This window comes from Pollachius pollachius, assembly GCF_949987615.1.
Source record: "Pollachius pollachius genome assembly, chromosome: 7".
In the NCBI taxonomy this organism is placed as follows: domain Eukaryota; kingdom Metazoa; phylum Chordata; class Actinopteri; order Gadiformes; family Gadidae; genus Pollachius; species Pollachius pollachius.
In genome coordinates this window covers 332243-349505 of record NC_136940.1, presented here as the reverse complement: position 1 = coordinate 349505, position 17263 = coordinate 332243, and the positions used below count along the sequence as shown (strand labels likewise).

Sequence of the window (17263 nt, the reverse complement as noted above, 5' to 3'; positions counted from 1 at the left end):
CAGACAACCTCCTTAAGAGCACCTCCTAAAGACCAGAGCACCTCCTAAAGACCAGCGCACCTCCTAAAGACCAGCGCACCTCCTTAAGACCAGCGCACCTCCTAAAGACCAGAGCACCTCCTAAAGACCAGAGCACCTCCTAAAGACCAGCGCACCTCCTAAAGACCAGAGCACCTCCTAAAGGGGCGGTGGTCCTAAAGATCAGCGCACCTCCTTAAGACCAGAGCACCTCCTAAAGACCAGAGCACCTCCTTAAGACCAGAGCACCTCCTAAAGGGGCGGTGGTCCTAAAGATCAGCGCACCTCCTTAAGACCAGAGCACCTCCTAAAGGCCAGAGCACCTCCTTAAGACCAGAGCACCTCCTAAAGACCAGAGCACCTCCTTAAGGGGCGGTTTGAGGACCCGGGAAGAGGCGGACGAAGATGGATAAGATGAGTCTGAATGAGGAGATGTTGGATGTCCTGAGGGGCAGAGCCAGCGGGAGGCAGACCCCCTCCAACATGGTGCGAGTCTTCATCTCCTCAACCTTCGGCGGTAAGCAAAGAACTAGTTCACACCTAGTAGAGGAATACACCTGTACCCTAGATACCAGCAGTGTCCTGTCCTCTAGATACCAGAAGTGTCCTCTCCTCTAGATACCAGCAGTGTCCTGTCCTCTAGATACCAGCAGTGTCCTCTCCTCTAGATACCAGCAGTGTCCTCTCCTCTAGATACCAGCAGTGTCCTGTCCTCTAGATACCAGCAGTGTTCTGTCCTCTAGATACCAGCAGTGTCCTGTCCTCTAGATACCAGCAGTGTCCTCTCCTCTAGATACCAGCAGTGAGAGGCGTGTGTTTCTGGAGAAGGCGTTTCCAGAAGTCAGAAGTTTTTGCAGCAGTCTGGGACTGGTCTTCCAGGTGAGTCTCCCTCACTGAACCCTAAACCTACTGAACCCTGAACCCTACTGAACCCTGAACCCTACTGAACCCTGAACCCTACTGAACCCTAAACCCTACTGAACCCTGAACCCTGAACCCTACTGAACCCTGAACCCTACTGAACCCTACTGAACCCTGAACCCTACTGAACCCTGAACCCTACTGAACCCTGAACCCTATCCATACTGAACCCTGAACCCTAACCCTACTGAACCCTACTGAACCCTGAACCCTACTGAACCCTGAACCCTATCCATAGTGAACCCTGAACCCTAACCCTACTGAACCCTACTGAACCCTGAACCCTACTGAACCCTGAACCCTACTGAACTCTGAACCCTACTGAACCCTGAACCCTACTGAACCCTGAACCCTACTGAACCCTACTGAACCCTGAACCCTACTGAACCCTGAACCCTGAACCCTACTGAACCCTGAACCCTGAACCCTGAACCCTACTGAACCCTGAACCCTACTGAACCCTACTGAACCCTGAACCCTGAACCCTACTGAACCCTGAACCCTACTGAACCCTACTGAACCCTGAACCCTGAACCCTACTGAACCCTGAACCCTACTGAACCCTACTGAACCCTGAACCCTACTGAACCCTTACCATACTGAACCCTAACCCTACTGAACCCTACTGAACCCTGAACCCTAATGAACCCTAACCATACTGAACCCTGAACCCTACTGAACCCTAACCCTACTGAACCCTGAACCCTACTGAACCCTGAACCCTACTGAACCCTGAACCCTACTGAACCCTGAACCCTACTGAACCCTACTGAACCCTGAACCCTACTGAACCCTAGCCCTACTGAACCCTACTGAACCCTACTGAACCCTAACCCTACTGAACCCTACTGAACCCTACTGAACCCTGAACCCTACTGAACCCTACTATAGTAGGGTTCAGGAAGCCCTAACCCTCTCATGGGGAGAGCCCTAACCATCTGATAGTGGGAGCCCTCACCCTCTCATAGTTAGAACCTGTGTGTGTGTGTGTGTGTGTGTGTGCAGGCGGTGGACCTGCGCTGGGGACTACGGAGTCCCAGCGGGGGGGATCACCGGGAGGTGGAGCTCGCCCTGAAGGAGATGGAGACGTGTGAGAGGACCTCGCTGGGCCCCGCCTTCATAGTGAGACCCTCACCCTCTCATAGGACACCTCACCCTCTCATAGGACACCTCACCCTCTCATAGTGAGACCCTCACCCTCTCATAGGACACCCTCACCCTCTCATAGGACACCTCACCCTCTCATAGGACACCTCACCCTCTCATAGGACACCCTCACCCTCTCATAGGACACCTCACCCTCTCATAGGACACCTCACCCTCTCATAGGACACCCTCACCCTCTCATAGGACACCTCACCCTCTCATAGGACACCTCACCCTCTCATTTGTTTGGTGACCCCCAGACCCTGCTGCTCATGTGTTTGGCCCCTCACCCTCTGATGCGTTTGGCCCCTTGACCTCTCATAGTGAGACCCTCACCCTCTCATAGGACAACATCGCCCTCTCATGTGTTTCGCCCCTCCCCCTCTCATGTGCTTGGCCCCTCCCCCTCTCATGTGTGTGGCCCCTCCCCCTCTCATATGCTTGGCCCCTCCCCCTCTCATGTGTGTGGCCCCTCCCCCTCTCATATGCTTGGCCCCTCCCCCTCTCATGTGTGTGGCCCCTCCCACTCCCAGGCCCTGCTGGGCTCCCAGTACGGGGAGCGGCCGTTGCCCCGCCTCCTCCCAGAGCCTCTCTTTGAGGTCCTGGAGGCGGGGCTGACCCCCGACGACCTCCAGCTCCTCGGCCAATGGTTCCTCAGGGACACCAACGCTGTCCCGCCCACCTACGTCCTCCAGCCAATCAGGAGCCACCTCCCCTCCTACGGGGGGCCGGGGGCGGAGCAGGAGGCTAGCTCCGCCTCCTGGCGCTCCGCCGAGGCGAGGCTGCAGATGGCGCTCCGCCACGCGGCCTCCAAGGCCCAGGTCAAAGGTCAGCTCACCGCAGAGCAGGTCCACCGCTTCTACCAATCAGGTGACAGCACACATGCACGCACGCAGGCACACACACACACACAAAATGCATCTCTGAGCCAGCATGTGTTCATGTGTTCATGTGTTTAGCCCCCGAAGCTGAGATGACTACAGGCCTGCTGGGGGGCGAAGCCCAGAGCCAGGGGGGCGGAGCCCAGAGCCAGGGGGGCGGAGCCCAGAGCCGGGGGGGCGGAGCCCACAGGGACGCGCTGCTCTTCATCAGAGACGCCCCGCGGCCGGCGGTGAAGGAGGGGCCTAAGCGCGGCCTGGCCCGCCTCCTGGCGGCGGCGGCGGCGGAGGGCGGGCTGGACCCGGGGGCCCGGGCGCTGCTCCTCGACCTGAAGGCCCGGCTGGCGGCCGCGGGCCCCCAGGGGCCCCCGGCGCTGCACCGCCACAGCCTGGAGCTCAACGGGGGGTCGGTGGACCCCCGGCGCCGCGAGCACGCCGCCTACCTGGAGGCGCTCTGCGGCCAGCTGGTCGCTCACATGAAGGGCCGCGTCACCCGGCTCCTGGAGGAGCAGCAGGGGAGCAGGAGGAGCTGGGGCCGGCCCGACCCGGGGGGAGAGCGCTCCCGGCTCCTGGAGGAGGTCAGCCGCCACAACCTGGAGGGGCTCCGGCGCTCCCGGGAGCTGTGCGGGAGGGAGGGGCTGCTGGGCCGGCTGAGCCTGGCCCTGTGGGAGGCCTCGGCCGGCCCCCACGGGCCCCTGGTGCTGCACGGGGCCCCGGGGGCCGGCAAGACGGCCCTGCTGTGCCGGCTGGCCCGGGAGCTGCTGGGCGTGCTGGGGCCCGGCGCCGTGGTGGCCCTGCGGCTCCTGGCCCCCGCCAGGGGGGCGCGGCCCGACGTGGGGGCCCTCCTCCACAGCCTGGCCCTGCAGGTGAGCCTGGCCTTCGACCTGCCCCCCCCAGGCCCGCCGGGCCCCCAGGCGGAGCAGGTGCGGTCCTTCCGGGCCCTGCTGGCGGCGGTGTCCCGGCGGGGGGAGTCCCTGGTGCTGGTCCTGGACGGCGTGGACCTCCTCTCCGCCGAGGACCTCCACTGGCTGCCGGCCGCCGTCCCGCCAAACGTCCACCTGCTGCTCTCCGCCGCCACCGCCGCCCCGGCCCTGGGGGCCCTGCGGGGCCGGCTGGGGGCCGGGGCCCTGGTGCCGGTGGACGGGCTGACCCTGGAGGAGGGCCGGGAGGTGGTGCGACGCACCCTGAGCTCCGCCCGCAGGACGCTGACGGAGGAGCAGCGGGAGGTGGTGCTGAGCAGCTTCCAGAAGACGGGCAGCCCGCTGCACCTGCGGCTGATCCTCTGGGAGGCGCTGGGCTGGACCTCCTACACCCCCCCCACCGCGCTGAGGCTGGGGGCCGACCTGCAGGACATGATGGCACTCATCCTCCTGTCCCTGGAGGAGAGGCACGGCCGGCAGCTGGTGGCGTCCGCGCTGGGATACATCGCCCTCAGCAGGTCGTCACTAACCCCGACCCCGACCCCGACCCCGACCCCGACCCTGACCCTGACCCCGACCCCGACCCCGACCCCGACCCCGACCCCGACCCCGACCCCGACCCCGACCCCGACCCCGACCCCGACCCCGACCCCGACCCCGACCCCGACCCCGACCCCGACCCTGACCCTGACCCTGACCCCGACCCCGACCCTGACCCTGACCCTGACCCCGACCCCGACCCTGACCCTGACCCCGACCCTGACCCTGACCCTGACCCCGACCCCGACCCCGACCCTGACCCTGACCCCGACCCCGACCCCGACCCTGACCCTGACCCTGACCCCGACCCCGACCCTGACCCCGACCCTGACCCTGACCCCGACCCCGACCCTGACCCTGACCCTGACCCTGACCCTGACCCCGACCCCGACCCTGACCCCGACCCTGACCCTAACCCTGGTTCTACTGGTCTTACTGGTTCTCGTGGTGATACTGGTTCTACTAGTCTTACTGGTTCTCGTGGTTCTCCTTGTCTTACTGGTTCTCCTGGTGCTACTGGTTCTCGTGGTTTTCCTTGTCTTACTGGTTCTCGTTGTTCTCCGGGTCTTACTGGTTCTCCTGGTGCTACTGGTTCTCCTGGTGCTACTGGTTCTCGTGGTTCTCCTGGTCTTACTGGTTCTCGTGGTTCTCCTGGTCTTACTGGTTCTCGTGGTTCTCCTGGTCTTACTGGTTCTCGTGGTTCTCCTGGTCTTACTGGTCCTCCTGGTCCCACTGGTCTTACTGGTCCTCCTGGTCCCACTGGTCTTACTGGTCCTCCTGGTCCCACTGGTCCTCAGGTGCGGGCTGCTGGAGACGGAGCTGTGTGACCTGCTGTCCCTGGACGATGAGGTCCTCTCGGAGGTGTACCGCCCCGCCCCCCCCGAGCGCCCCTCCCCCTTGCGCCTCCCCCCCCTGCTGTGGGCCGGCCTCCGCCTGGACCTGGACCCCCTGCTGCTCGAGAGCTGGACCCAGGGCGTGGTGCTGCTGGACTTCAAACACCAGTAACCCATGACTTACCTGACTCACCATCCCTAACTAGCTCATTACTAACCTATCCTAACTAGTTATTAGTGTGTGTGTGTGTGTGTGTGCAGACAGCTTTGTGAGGCGGTCCGTGGGCGTTACCTAGGAGACCAGAGGAGGAACAGGATGTTGTCAGAGTACTTCCTGGGTTTGTGGAGCGGCAAGCTGAAGCCTTTGGCCCTCCACCCCCGCACCCTACTGCTGAGTGATAGGAAGGTACTACTACAGTACTACTACAGTACTACAACTACACACATACATTACATTAAACTCATCATCAGCCTACTTGCTTCCTTTCAGGTCCACATAGGCTATTCTCATTACGGTGCCAACCCCCCAAATTAATCCAGGCTTAGACCGGCACCTAGTTGAGCTGGCTTGCCCCCTTAAGTGGCTTGGCTAGGCACATACACACTAGTGAACCAGATCTGCAGTATAGGCCTATAAGAGGCTAGTCCAACAAAAATACTTTACACATTTTTTGAAGAATTGTTCTTTTTTTTGTAAGATTTCATCCTTTTTATTGCAGAGTAGGATAGACTGGAAGGTATGGGAGAGAGAGGGAAAGACATGCAGCACAGGAGCACGGTCAGGAATCGATCCTGGGTCGCTGCGGTAAGGACTGAGCCTTTAATGGTACGCGCTTTACCTGATGAGCCACCGGGTGCCCCTAACAAATTTGTTTAAAGAGATCAGAAGTTCTAAGAACGTATGGATATAGAAAAATGACAAACAGATTAGAAGGCCTGGCTGGGGCATAATATAAGCCTCACCTGCTATATTATAAAATGTTGGGAGTTTGAGTTTGAGGAAAAGTCAAAATACCATTTTGCAACCTTACATGAACACAGAGCTATCCTTACCTTTTCATCGCGATTCATCATGGATTTATTTGTTTAAATACGAAAAGCAACAACATAGATTAACAGAAAAATCCCCAATTTATTCATTTTCAAGATTGTTTTAGGGATTTCTTAAAGATTTTACTTTCTATACTTTGACTCCCACCATGATGAAACAGTTTACCTAAAATCACGGGTATCTCAACTTGCATGTCGGCATTGGCTTTAACTTTAAAGTCATTCGAAGCGGTTGGAGTAACAGGAATCTAAGCAATGTATCCTCTCGCTTGTTGTTGGGGGGGCCTTTAAGCGTGGAAGGGGCCCCCTGTGACACGGTGGAGGGCCCGGGCCCAGAGCGGCCCTGCGTGCCCCGCCCCACATTATTAAAGGGTAAGGCTCTGCCCCCCCCGGACCCTACTGCTGAGTGACAGGAAGGTACTACTACAGTACTACCACTACAGTACTCCTACTATAGTACTACTACTAGTACAGTACTACTACTACAGTACTGCTACTATAGTGCTAATACTTTAGTATTACTACTATAACACTACTACTAGTACAGTACTACTATGACAGTACTACTACTTTAGTACTAATACTATAGTACTAATACTTTAGTACTACTACTATAGTACTACTACTAGTACAGTACTACTACTATAGTACTACTTCTACAGTACTCCTACTATAGTACTACTACTAGTACAGTACTACTACTACAGCACTACTACATTAGTACCAATACTATAGTACTAATACTTTAGTTCTACTACTATAGTACTACTACTAGTACAGTACTACTACTATAGTACTACTTCTATAGTACTACTACTGCAGTACTACTACAGCAAGACTACTACTACAGTATTCATACAGTACTACTACTACCATACTACCACTGCAGTACTACTACTGCAGTACTACCACTACAGTACTACTACTAGTACAGTACTACTACTACAGTACTACCACTACAGTACTACTACTATAGTACTACTACTAGTACAGTGCTACTACTACAGTTCTACTACTATAGTGCTATTGCAATAGTAATACTACTGCAGTACTACTACTACAGTACTACTACAGCAAGACTACCACTACAGTATTAATACAGTACTACTACTACCATACTACCACTACAGTACTACTATAGTACTACTACAATAGTAATACTACAACAGTTCTACAGTACTTACCCTGGCCTGTCCACCAGGTGTTAGTGTCTGTATGTCTTATGTGTGGGGATGTCCTTCTTTCTTTATCTGCCTATATGTTGGTGGATACTGCATTATGAAATGATGTTCTGTGTTCTAAGTTCTATGTTCTGTGTGTCTTCTGTGTGGGTCTTTGTTATGTATGTCATGACCACACTGAAACAAATGTACAGAGACCCCAGCAACTTGTACAGAGCTGTATGGCAATAAAGTCAAGTAAAAAATACTACTACAGTACTACTACTATAGTACTACTACTACTACTACAGTACTACTACTACAGTACTACTACTATAGTACTACTACTACAGTACTACTACTATAGTACTACTACTACTACTACAGTACTACCACTATATTACTACTACTACAGTACTACTACTACAGTACTACTACTATAGTACTACTACTACTACTACTACTCCTATAGTACTACTACTACAGTACTACTACTATAGTACTACTACTACACTACTACTACTATAGTACTACTACTATAGTACTACTACAGTACTACTACTACAGTACTACCACTATATTACTACTACTACAGTACTACCACTATAGTACTACTACTACAGTACTACTACTATAGTACTACTACTACACTACTACTACAGTACTACTTATATAGTACTACTACAATAATACTACTACTACAGTACTACTACAACAGTACTACTACTAGTTTTTTCTTTATTTGTTTATTTGACAGGGACAGTGCATATTAATAATCATTTCTGTAAATATGCCAGATTTAGCCAGAAGGCTAGTTTAGGGTTAGGGTTAGTTTAGGGTTAGGGTTAGGGTTAGGGTTAGTTTCCATCTGCAGTCCTTGGCCAGATGGAACAATAGGCTCCCTAACAAGCAAATAACTATATAATACTATAGAACTACTACCTTACTACTACTATAGTAATACTACATACTACATTACCACCTTACTGCAATTCCTCAGCCAAAGTACTACTATTACTGCAGTACTCAAATTATGATCAAATTAGAACTTGTTTACTACAGAGCTAACAGAGTACTGCCATGCACGAGGCTAGTACCTCGTACAGCAGTACTATCCTATTCCTCGGCTGGTACTCCAATATAACTAAGGGACTTGTACCCTAGTACTGGTACCTAGTACTTGTACTTGTACCTAGTACTGGGACCTAGTACAGCAGGACTATCGTACTAACCAGTACTAGCAGTGCTCCATGGCAGTATGTGATTGGTCAGTCTGTTCCAGGTCCCGCCCCAACCGCTGTGGTTTGCTCCAGGATTGGCTAATATGAGGAAGCTTCAGGAGCTGCCCTATCAGCTGCTCCATGCTGGTTTGTGGGAGGAGTTACAGCAAGAGGTCATTGGTATGACACAACTTGTACTGTCTAACCCCTACCTGCTCCTTAATGACCTGTCTCTGTACTGTCTAACCCCTACCTGCTCCTTAATGACCTGTCTCTGTACTGTCTAACCCCTACCTGCTCCTTAATGACCTGTCTCTGTACTGTCTAACCCCTACCTTCTCCTTAATGACCTGTCTCTGTACTGTCTAACCCCTACCTGCTCCTTAATGACCTGTCTCTGTACTGTCTAACCCCTACCTGCTCCTTAATGACCTGTCTCTGTACTGTCTAACCCCTACCTGCTCCTTAATGACCTGTCTCTGTACTGTCTAACCCCTACCTGCTCCTTAATGACCTGTCTCTGTACTGTCTAACCCCTACCTGCTCCTTAATGACCTGTCTCTGTACTGTCTAACCCCTACCTGCTCCTTAATGACCTGTCTCTGGACTGTCTAACCCCTACCTGCTCCTTAATGACCTGTCTCTGTACTGTCTAACCCCTACCTGCTCCTTAATGACCTGTCTCTGTACTGTCTAACCCCTACCTGCTCCTTAATGACCTGTCTCTGTACTGTGTAACACCTACCTGCTCCTTAATGACCTGTCTCTGTACTGTGTAACCCCTACCTGCTCCTTAATGACCTGTCTCTGTACTGTCTAACCCCTACCTGCTCCTTAATGACCTGTCTCTGTACTGTCTAACCCCGACCTGCTCCTTAATGACCTGTCTCTGTACTGTCTAACCCCTACCTGCTCCTTAATGACCTGTCTCTGTACTGTCTAACCCCTACCTGCTCCTTAATGACCTGTCTCTTTACTGTCTAACCCCTACCTGCTCCTTAATGACCTGTCTCTGTACTGTCTAACCCCTACCTGCTCCTTAATGACCTGTCTCTGTACTGTCTAACCCCTACCTGCTCCTTAATGACCTGTCTCTGTACTGTCTAACCCCTACCTGCTCCTTAATGACCTGTCTCTGTACTGTCTAACCCCTACCTGCTCCTTAATGACCTGTCTCTTTACTGTCTAACCCCTACCTGCTCCTTAATGACCTGTCTCTGTACTGTCTAACCCCTACCCCTCTCTGTACTGTCTAACCCCTACCCCTCTCTGTACTGTCTAACCCCTACCCCTCTCTGTACTGTCTAACCCCTGTATCAGGTAATGCAGACTGGCTCTACTGTAAGACCAGGCTGTGTGGGATAGACAGTGTGATTGAGGATCTCCGGATGTGTGCTGACCTCATGAGCTGTACCCAGAGTGCACTGCTTCACGACACCCTACTGCTCCTCAAACCCGGAGTGGACCAGCTGGGCGGTCACATGGGTCAGTACGACCAATCAGAGCACAGCTAATGTCACATGGGTTAGTAGGACCAATCAGGCCACAACTGATGTCACATGGGTCAGTGGAACCAATCAGAGCACAGCTAATGTCACATGGGTCAGTAGGACCAATCAGAGCCCAGCTGACGTAGAGCATCGTCCTGATTGGTGCCGTCCGTCCTCTCCCAGACAGAGCTCTGTTCTTCTCTGAGCTGGTGGGCCGCCTCCTCTCCCTGGGCGCCGCCTTCCCATCTCTGATTGGCCGGTTGGTGGGCCAGTGTGAGGCGTGGCTTCTGTCCTGTGAGGAGCCCGTCCTGGTGCCCAAGAGCTCCTTCCTCACGGCCCCCGGGGGCCCGCTGAGACACAGCTTCGCCGGGGGCCGCACAGGTGGGCGCTGTACCGCTGGTCTCTCTCTCTACCGCTGGTATCTCTCTATCTACTGCAGTCTCTCTCTGGTCTCTCTGTGTGCTGCTGGTAACTCTATCTGCTGCAGTCTCTCTGGTCTCTCTGTGTGCTGCTGGTATCTCTGTGTCGCTTGTCTTTTAGTAACTGGTGTCCCTGTGTTACTGGTCTGTGTGTGTGTGTGTGTGTGCCTGCAGTGCTGTGTGTGTGTGTGTGTGGGGACCTCCTGGCCTCCGGTTCAGACGACGGCTCTGTGTTGATCTGGAGGCTCTCGGCCCTCGGCCTGCTGCACCTGCTCACACACACAGGTAGGCCTCCCACAGGTCCTCACACACAGGTAGGCCTCCCTCAGTCCCTCACACACAGGTAGGCCTCCCACAGGTCCTCACACACAGGTAGTCCTCTCACGTTTCCTCACACACAGGTAGGCCTCTCACAGGTCCTCACACACACAGGTAGGCCTCTCACAGGTCCTCACACACACAGGTAGGCCTCCCACAAGTCCTCACACACAGGTAGGCCTCCCACAGGTCCTCACACACAGGTAGGCCTCCCACAGGTCCTCATACACAGGTAGGCCTCCCACTGGTCCTCACACACAGGTAGGCCTCCCACAGGTCCTCACACACAGGTAGGCCTCTCACGTTTCCTCACACACAGGTAGGCCTCTCACAGGTCCTCACACACAGGTAGGCCTCTCACAGGTCCTCACCCAGTCAGGTTGAGTTTATAATAACATGTTATTAGGCTGTGTCTGGGTGAGTTATAATAACATGTTATTAGGCTGTGTCTGGGTGAGTTTATAATAACATGTTATTAGGCTGTGTCTGGGTGAGTTTATAATAACATGTTATTAGGCTGTGTCTTGGGGAGCTTATAATAAAATGTTATTAGGCTGTGTCTGGGGGAGTTTATAATAACATGTTATGAGGCTGTGTCTGGGTGAGATATATAATAACATGTTATTAGGCTGTGTCTGGGGGAGTTTATAATAACATGTTATGAGGCTGTGTCTGGGTGAGATATATAATAGCATGTTATTAGGCTGTGTCTGGGGGAGTTTATAATAACATGTTATTAGGCTGTGTCTGGGTGAGATATATAATAACATGTTATTAGGCTGTGTCTGGGGGAGTTTATAATAACATGTTATGAGGCTGTGTCTGGGTGAGTTTTTAATAACATGTTATTAGGCTGTGTCTGGGGGAGTTTATAATAACATGTTATAAGGCTGTGTCTGGGGGAGTTTATAACAGGTGACTGGGTGTGTACTTCTACAGCTGCTGTCCTGACCATTAAACTGACTGACAGCGGAACCGACTGTCTGTCATTGGCTGCTGACGGTTCTCTCAGTAGGTGGAGCCTGTTGTCCGGGAAACAAGTGTACTGTGTCCAATCAGCGATGGACCCTGACTCCACCCCCGCCTCCATTCACCTATCACAGCAGACCGACCAGATCTTCATTTACACCAAGACTCAAGTAGATATACCTCTGGTCATGTTATAGAAACAGCATGCTGGGTGGGTTGGGTTCTAGGTGGTTCTATGGTCCTGGTTCTAAGTGGGTTCTACCGTACTGGTCTAGATCTGAGTTCTAAGTGGGTTCTCTGGTCCTTGTCTTAGTAGGTTCTGCTCCTAGTCCTGGTCTAGGGTTCTAAGTCTTTCTCTGATCCTGGTTCTGAGTGGTTTCTATGGACCTGGTCTAAGTGGGTTCTGAGTGGTTTCTATGGACCTGGTCTAAGTGGGTTCTGAGTGGTTTCTATGGACCTGGTCTAAGTGGGTTCTGAGTGGTTTCTATGGACCTGGTCTAAGTGGGTTCTGAGTGGTTTCTATGGACCTGGTCGTTGTCTAAGTGGGTCCTCTGGTCTAGGTCAATATACAGGTTCTCAGTCGCTCTCTGGTCCTGGACCTGGACTAGGTCTAGGTATGGGTTCTAAGTGGCTCACAGGTCCTGGTCCCGGTCTAACTGTGGTCCTGGTCCTGGTCTAGGTGAGGAGCTGGGCGCTGGGCTCCATGGCTCCGCTGCTGAACCTGTTCACCAGAGGGTCGGAGGTCCTGGGGGTCCTGGGGGCCGATGTGGTGACGCGGACCGGAGCCGGGGCCGTCCACATCTCCCAACAGGACCAAGGGTCACCTGGGGGTCAGGGGTCACCTGGGGGTCAGGGGTCACCAGAGGTCCTGAGGTCGCTGATGCTGCCCAGGCTGGGTCGGCTAGTCCTTCTGACAGAGGACGGGCTCTTACACCAGGTGGGGCTAGAGGCTGTAGAAGGTCTGTGTATAGTATGACCCATGGATATCTAAGACTGCTCCGGTGTCTCTCAGGTCTCCAGGAGTGGCCACCGGACTGAGACTCCGTTTCCCATGATGCCTTGCTCTCTGTTCATGGCCACAGAGGATGAGAGGCTGCTGTTAGCAGGTGAGTGTCCTGTTCTCTAGTGTCCTGAAGCGCTGACTGGGGGGTCTACTGTAGTAGTGCTGTACTGTAATAGTACTGCAGTAGTACTGTGTAGTACTGTACAGTAATAGTACTGCAGTATTACTGTGTAGTACTATGTTCTCCAGGATGTGAGAAAAGCCTGCTGGTGTTCAGCCTCCGCCAGGAGGCCAAGCTCCCCCAGGAGGCTCTGCTCCACCAGGAGGCTCTGCTCCACCAGGAGGCCCAGCTCCATCATGAGGCCCAGGTCCTCAGTGCTTGTGTCTCCAGGGAATCGACACTGTTGGCCTCAGGCTCTGAAGACCACGTCATCAGAGTGAGGACCCCCCCTCTCTCTCTCTCTGTCTCTCTCTCTCTCTCTAACATGTGCATTAACATGTATATTATCATGTGTTTGAACATGTGTATTAACATCTGTATGAACATGTATATGAACATGTGCATAAACATGTGTATCACATTGTGTATTAACATGTTATTAACATGTGTATTAACGTGTTTATTAACATGTGTATCACATTGTGTATTAACATGTTATTAACATGGCCTCTGCAGGTGTGGGGCCTCCCCTCCGGAGCCCTGCTGCAGCGCCTCCAGGGGGCCGAGGCGCCGGTCTCCTGGCTCTCCTTTCTCTCAGACGGGGGTCTGGTGTCCTGGTCCCGGGGGGAGCAGAGGGTGGTCCTGTGGAGCCTGGACTCAGACCCCCGGACCAGACCCCCCGAGCGCCTCCCTCCTGGCTGCACCCTGCTGGGCCTCGCCAAGGACTGCAGCCGCGCCTACTGGGTCCACCCGGACCGCCGCACCCAGGTGGTCTGCTGGGACGCCGTCCACGGTGGGTCCACTAGTCTGGGCTGGTCTGTACTGGTCTGGTCCTGGTCCTGGTCTGGTCCTGGTCCTGTCCGGTCTGGTCCGGTCCGGTCTAGTCCGGTCCGGTCTGGTCTGGTCTGGTCCAGTCTGGTCCGGTCTGGTCTGGTACGGTCCGGTCTAGTCTGGTCCGGTCCGGTCCGGTCTGGTCCGGTCTGGTCTGGTACGGTCCGGTCCGGTCTGGTCTGGTCTGGTCTGGTCTGGTACGGTCCGGTCCGGTCTGGTCTGGTCTGGTCTGGTCCGGTCCGGTCTGGTCTGGTCCGTCCGGTCCGGTCTGGTCTGGTCCGGTCTGGTACGGTCCGGTCCGGTCCGGTCTGGTCTGGTCCGGTCCGGTCCGGGCTGGTCTGGTCCGTCCGGTCAGGTCTGGTCCGGTCTGGTCTGGTACGGTCCGGTCCGGTCTGGTCTGGTCTGGTCCGGTCCGGTCTGGTCTGGTCCGTCCGGTCCGGTCTGGTCTGGTCCGGTCCGGTCCGGTCTGGTCTGGTCCATCCGGTCTGGTCCGGTCTGGTCCGGTCCGGTCTGGTCTGGTCCGTCCGGTCCGGTCTGGTCTGGTCCGGTCTGGTCTGGTCCGGTCCGGTCCGGTCTGGTCTGGTCTGGTCTGGTCCGTCCGGTCCGGTCTGGTCTGGTCCGGTCTGGTCTGGTCTGGTCCGGTCTGGTACGGTCCGGTCCGGTCCGGTCTGGTCTGGTCTGGTCCGGTCCGGTCTGGTCTGGTCCGTCCGGTCCGGTCTGGTCTGGTCTGGTCCGGTCCGGTCCGGTCTGGTCTGGTCTGGTCCGGTCCGGTCCGGTTTGGTGTCTAATGTGGTCTAGGTATTCCAGTAGTCTGGTAGCCTGGTGAGGCCCCTGACCCCTGACCTCTGTGCAGGGGGGGTGTCAGACACCCTGGCGGTGTCGGCGGAGGTGGTCTGTCTGGAGCTGGCCCACAACAAGAAGCTGCTGTTCTGCGGCCTGAAGACCGGGACCGTCCTGATCTACCCCCTGGACCGGCCCCAGGAGACCCTGTGCCTCCCGCCCCCCGAGAGCCTCCCCCGGGTCCAGGCCCTGGCCCTGGACCCGGGGGAGCGCCGCCTGGCCGCCGCCTACGAGGGCTCGCTGGCGCTGTTCGAGGTCACCACCCGGGACGGGGCCCCGGCCGTGGAGGGCCCGGTCCGGACCCTGACCCTGGACCTGCTGCAGGCCCCCGTCTCCTGCGCCGCCCTGCTGGCCGACGGGAGGCTGCTGTACGGGACGGGGGGGGGGGAGCTCAGCCTCTGGGCCTCCGGCGCCCCGCGAGGCCCCGCCACGGCTCCCGCCCCCCTGGAGGCTGGGCCTGGCCCCATCACCTGCGTACGGGCCGGTAACTCGGGGCTCCACGCCTTGGTGGCCTCGGGGGGCGGGGCCTCGGGGGGCGGGGCCTCGGGGGGCGGGGCCTCGGGGGGCGGGGCCTCGGGGGGTGGGGCCTCTGGCTGGCTAACCCTGTGGTCGCTCAGCCCCCCGACGCTGGACCACACCATGGAGTACATCTCGCAGGTCAGTTAACATGCAGGGGTTAACATGTGGTTAACAGGTAGGGGTTAACAGATGAAGTTTACATGTAGGAGTTCACATGAGGGGTTACCATTGAGGTTACCATGGGGGGTTAACATGAGGGGTTAACTTGAGGGGTTAACATGTAGTTAACATGAGGGGTTAACATATAGTTAACATGTAGGAGTTAACATGTAGGGGTTACCATGAGGGTTAACATGTAGTAAACATGTTAACTAACATTTCATTGGTGTGTGCGCAGGAGGCGGCCGATGTTCAGGTTCTGTGTGCAGCCTTCTCAGAGAGCGACCAACTTGTGTTCACCGGCTCTCTGGACCGAACCATCAAAGTTTGGGACGTCGCTACAGGTACCCTCCTCACACGCTACATCATGCTACGACATGCTACATCATGCTACGACATGCTACATCATGATACCAACATGCTACATCAAGCTTCCCAAACACAACATCATGCTACGGCCCACTGACATGCTAGGTGCTCATGTGCTAGCCTCACCCCGCCCCCCCCAGGCCGGCTGCTGTTCCTCCAGCGCGTCGACCACGCCCCCGTCTCCATGCTGACCTACAGGAACGGCTTCGTGGCGCTAAGCCAGCGGGGGGCGGTCCTAAGGGAGGTGTTCCGCTGCCCCGCAGCGCTGGGCCCGGACCACGCCCCCCTGAGGAGCGTCCGGGCTCGGTGCCGCCTCACGTCCCGGGAGAAGGCCCCAGACCCCCGCTGCCAGACCCCCGCGCTGGACTTCGACTACAACCCCGCCCAGCTGAACTTTAACCTCCTGGGCATGGGCCAGCCCTCCTCCACCACCTGCGTGGTGACGTAGAACCCAGGACCTCAGGGGAACCTCCACCTCAGAACTCCTCCTCAGAACTCCTCCTCAGAACTCCTTCTTAGAACTCCTTAGGGTGCCCTGAGGAGGCTCAGGGTGCTCTGTTAGGGTCAGGGTGCCCTGAGGAGGCATTAGCATTATGTTGTAGAATGATTGTTATTGATTGTAGTTTGACTGACAGCTGGAACTCTGGAGATCATCTCCTGTCTGCTAGAACACGATGTACGATAGAGTGTACAGAGGGGCCATAAATATGTGAAGATTACTTTATACCATGTAGCAAGGGTGAGGCCGGATTTTGGCTTTAAGTCAGACTATAAACAGTCTATAATAATAATGATGTATATTACTATATGATATATAATATAATGACACAATTATAGAATTACTTTTGTACCACTCATAATTATGATACTGTTTAGAGATTAAGAATCATCGTTAGCATTAAAGATGTTAATGCTTTTGGTTCCTCTTTCTGCTAATGGTCCTGGTCCTGGTCCAGGTCCTGGTCTTGGTCCAGGTCCTGGTCTAGGTCCTGGTCCTGGTCCAGGTCCTGGTCTAGGTCCAGGTCCTGGTCCAGGTCCAGGTCCTGGTCCAGATCCTGGTCCTGGTCCTGGTCCTGGTCCAGGTCCTGGTCCAGGTCCTGGTCTAGGTCCTGGTCCTGGTCCAGGTCCTGGTCCAGGTCCTGGTCCTGGTTCTGGTCCAGGTCCTGGTCCAGGTCCTGGTCCTGGTCCAGGTCCTGGCCCTCTATCCTTCCTGTCAGGAGGTCCTCCTCTCAGGCTTCAGTCTATATATATATAAATCTATAATATATATATATATATATATATATATATATATATATAATATTATACATAAATTATATAGTATATAATATATAATATAAATAATATATACAATAGCCTATATAATATTTATATTATATATCCTTATATGTTAATCAGCTTCAATCGTTTCCACAAATCATTGAACTGGTCCACATGCAGTCATTCATATATTAAAGGGTTAGGGTTAGGCTAACCCATTCATATATTAAAGGGTTAGGG

At 54.6% G+C, this 17263-nt stretch overlaps 1 protein-coding gene across 1 annotated transcript; it reads left to right on the top strand.

Annotated features, from left to right (window-relative positions):
• Positions 1-423: 423 nt before the first annotated feature.
• On the top strand, positions 424-16211 carry nwd1 (NACHT and WD repeat domain containing 1; the record flags this gene model as incomplete). Its single annotated transcript, XM_079739268.1, has 19 exons — positions 424-535; positions 812-897; positions 1945-2061; positions 2619-2771; positions 2829-2955; positions 3045-4401; positions 5221-5424; positions 5518-5662; positions 8749-8866; positions 10007-10171; positions 10360-10557; positions 11973-12052; positions 12562-12701; positions 12903-12988; positions 13135-13322; positions 13562-13838; positions 14730-15223; positions 15633-15738; positions 15904-16211. The coding sequence occupies 19 exons, from the start codon at positions 424-426 to the stop codon at positions 16209-16211; spliced, it is 4461 nt and encodes a 1486-aa protein (XP_079595394.1).
• Positions 16212-17263: the final 1052 nt, after the last annotated feature.